Raw genomic sequence first — 2462 nt, forward strand, 5'->3', positions numbered from 1 at the left:
CAAATCTGGAGCGCCGCAAATCGCCACGGAGTCGGCCCCGCGCTGCCCCTAAAACCCTAATCCATGACGTCTGGCCTGGGGACCTCTCTGCCTGCAAACCCCCTCACGCATTCCGTCGAACACCCTGCTCGCTCCCTGGCATTCCGTCGAACACCCTGCTCGCTCCCTGGCATTTCGTCGAACGCCATGGGACATGGCCACGGAAAAGGACTGCTTGTGCGGCCAATGCATCGAACACGATTGGCGCAGCTTAAGAACACGCCGGTGTATTGGGAAATTGATTGATTATACATTACATCAGGAGCAAGAACCAGCAACACAGAAATTGAAACAGCACCACGCGGCCCAGAGTACATGTATCACACCTACAATAACTCAAGCAAATACTAAGATTATCGGCGGAATAGATACGGGCGCAACTCAGAAGTCCTCATCGATGCTGAAGACGTGGTTGGCGGCGGCGCTGCCGTTGAGGCTGTTCATGACGGAGGCCTTCTGGTAGTCACCGACGCGCTTCTCGAAGAAGTTGGTCTTTCCCTGCAGCGAGATGAGCTCCATCCAGTCGAAGGGGTTGGTCACGTTGTACATCTTCTTGCACCCGAGCGCCATGAGCAGGCGGTCGGCCACGAACTCGATGTACTGGCTCATGAGGCCGCCGTTCATGCCGACGAGCGCGACGGGGAGGGCGTCGCAGACGAACTCGCGCTCGATGTCGACGGCGTCGGCGACGATGCCGCGGACGCGGGCCTCGTCGAGCTTGCTGCGGAGGAGCTCGTAGAGGAGGCAGGCGAAGTCGCAGTGCAGGCCCTCGTCGCGGGAGATGAGCTCGTTGGAGAAGGTGAGGCCCGGCATGAGCCCGCGCTTCTTGAGCCAGAAGATGGCGCAGAAGGAGCCCGAGAAGAAGATGCCCTCGACGCAGGCGAAGGCGACGAGGCGCTCGGCGAAGCGCTCCCCGCCGTCGATCCAGCGCATGGCCCAGTCCGCCTTGCGCCGGACCGCGGGCACGGTGTCGATGGCGCGGAACAGGCGGTCCTTCTCGGCGTCGTCGCGGATGTAGGTCTCGAGCAGCAGCGAGTACATCTCCGAGTGGATGTTCTCGATGGCGATCTGGAAGCCGTAGAAGGCCCGCGCCTCGGCGACCTGCACGTCGGACATGAAGCGGGAGGCGAGGTTCTCGAGCACGATGCCGTCGGAGGCGGCGAAGAAGGCGAGCACGTGCGAGATGAAGTGGCGCTCGTCGGGGGACAGCGCCTCGTCCCAGTGCCGGGCGTCGGCGGAGAGGTCAACCTCCTCCGCCGTCCAGAAGGACGCCACCGCCTTCTTGTAGAACTCCCAGATCTGCGGGAAGCGGATCGGGAACATGGAGAAGCGGTCGGAGGACTCCGCCAGCAGCGGCTCCTCCGCGTCACACGGGGGCACCAGCGTCGGCGCGGCAGGCATCGTCGGAGGATTGGGGTATGATTTTGCTAGTGGGGAATTTGGGGTTTGGGTTGGGTTACGGAGGAGAGCGGGGAGGCGGGGAATTTATAGGGCTGGTGGGGAATTGGAGCGCAGATTTTGAATTGGAGTGGAACGGCGTTGGCGCTGGCTTGCAAGGGAAGGAGGCACGGGCTCGCGAGGAACGGATAAGGGTGGGGCGGACGGCGGAGGGAGAAGACAGGAGGCGCGCCGTGCGACGGAAGATTGGGGAAACTTTCGATTTTGCCGGGGGATTTGAAAATTCAGGGGGAAAATTTTCGGCGGCGAGCCGAGCGGCGGGAGAGGGAGGGCAGGAGGTTAGAGGTGGCGCTGTTCGTTTGGACTTTGGGGATTAGGGAAAAAGCTTTGAAGGCCTGACAGGTGGCGGTGAGGGGCGTTTTGGTAAAAGGAATTTCTTGAGGTGAGTGCGGTTGGGCTCGTGTGGGCTGCCGAATTTCGGCCTCTTCTACTGTCATAGACCAAGGCTTTTTAAATTTAGGCCAAAAGTTTTGAGGTGTCACGTAAGGGTGTTGTATAAGGATATCGTATGGGGTATTTGGATATTAATAAAAAATAAATTATAGAATTCGTCAGTAATCCACGAGATAAATTTATTAAGTCTAATTAATCCGTTATTAGCACATGTGTTACCGTAACACTACATTGTCAAATCATGGACTAATTAGGCTTAAAAGATTCGTCTCGCAAATTAGTCGCAACTGTACAATTAATTATTTTTAGTCTATATTTAATAATCCATACATGTGCCCGGAGACCACAACGACTTCGTCACGAGCAGACGCTCAGGGGCTTGCAGCATCACGGGCAATGACAGCTAGCGTCACGATGGCTTCCGGTATATTTACGTCCACCTTGACCTTAGCCTCTCTACCCAAGCACATCCCACATACACGTGTAGGCATACCCGTGATTACAAGAAACTTAGAGCCAAACCGTAGAGCGAACAAGGTGATGCCCATACATCTTGACCTAGTAGTGCTTAA

The 2462-nt window shown here is 56.9% G+C and overlaps 1 protein-coding gene across 1 annotated transcript; it reads right to left on the reverse strand.

Moving 5' to 3' along the window:
- Positions 1–250: 250 nt before the first annotated feature.
- LOC136527985 (ribonucleoside-diphosphate reductase small chain-like) lies at positions 251–1793 on the reverse strand. The gene has a single exon (XM_066520856.1). It carries the CDS (start codon positions 1438–1440, stop codon positions 421–423), a length of 1020 nt encoding a protein of 339 aa, XP_066376953.1. The 5' UTR covers positions 1441–1793; the 3' UTR covers positions 251–420.
- Positions 1794–2462: the final 669 nt, after the last annotated feature.

The sequence above is a fragment of the Miscanthus floridulus genome, chromosome 19 (genome assembly GCF_019320115.1).
Source record: "Miscanthus floridulus cultivar M001 chromosome 19, ASM1932011v1, whole genome shotgun sequence".
Taxonomy (NCBI): domain Eukaryota; kingdom Viridiplantae; phylum Streptophyta; class Magnoliopsida; order Poales; family Poaceae; genus Miscanthus; species Miscanthus floridulus.

What these genes read in the sequence shown, in the direction of transcription:
- LOC136527985 (XM_066520856.1), bottom strand. Translation starts at nt 1,440, where the DNA reads ATGCCTGCCGCGCCGACGCTGGTGCCCCCGTGTGACGCGGAGGAGCCG.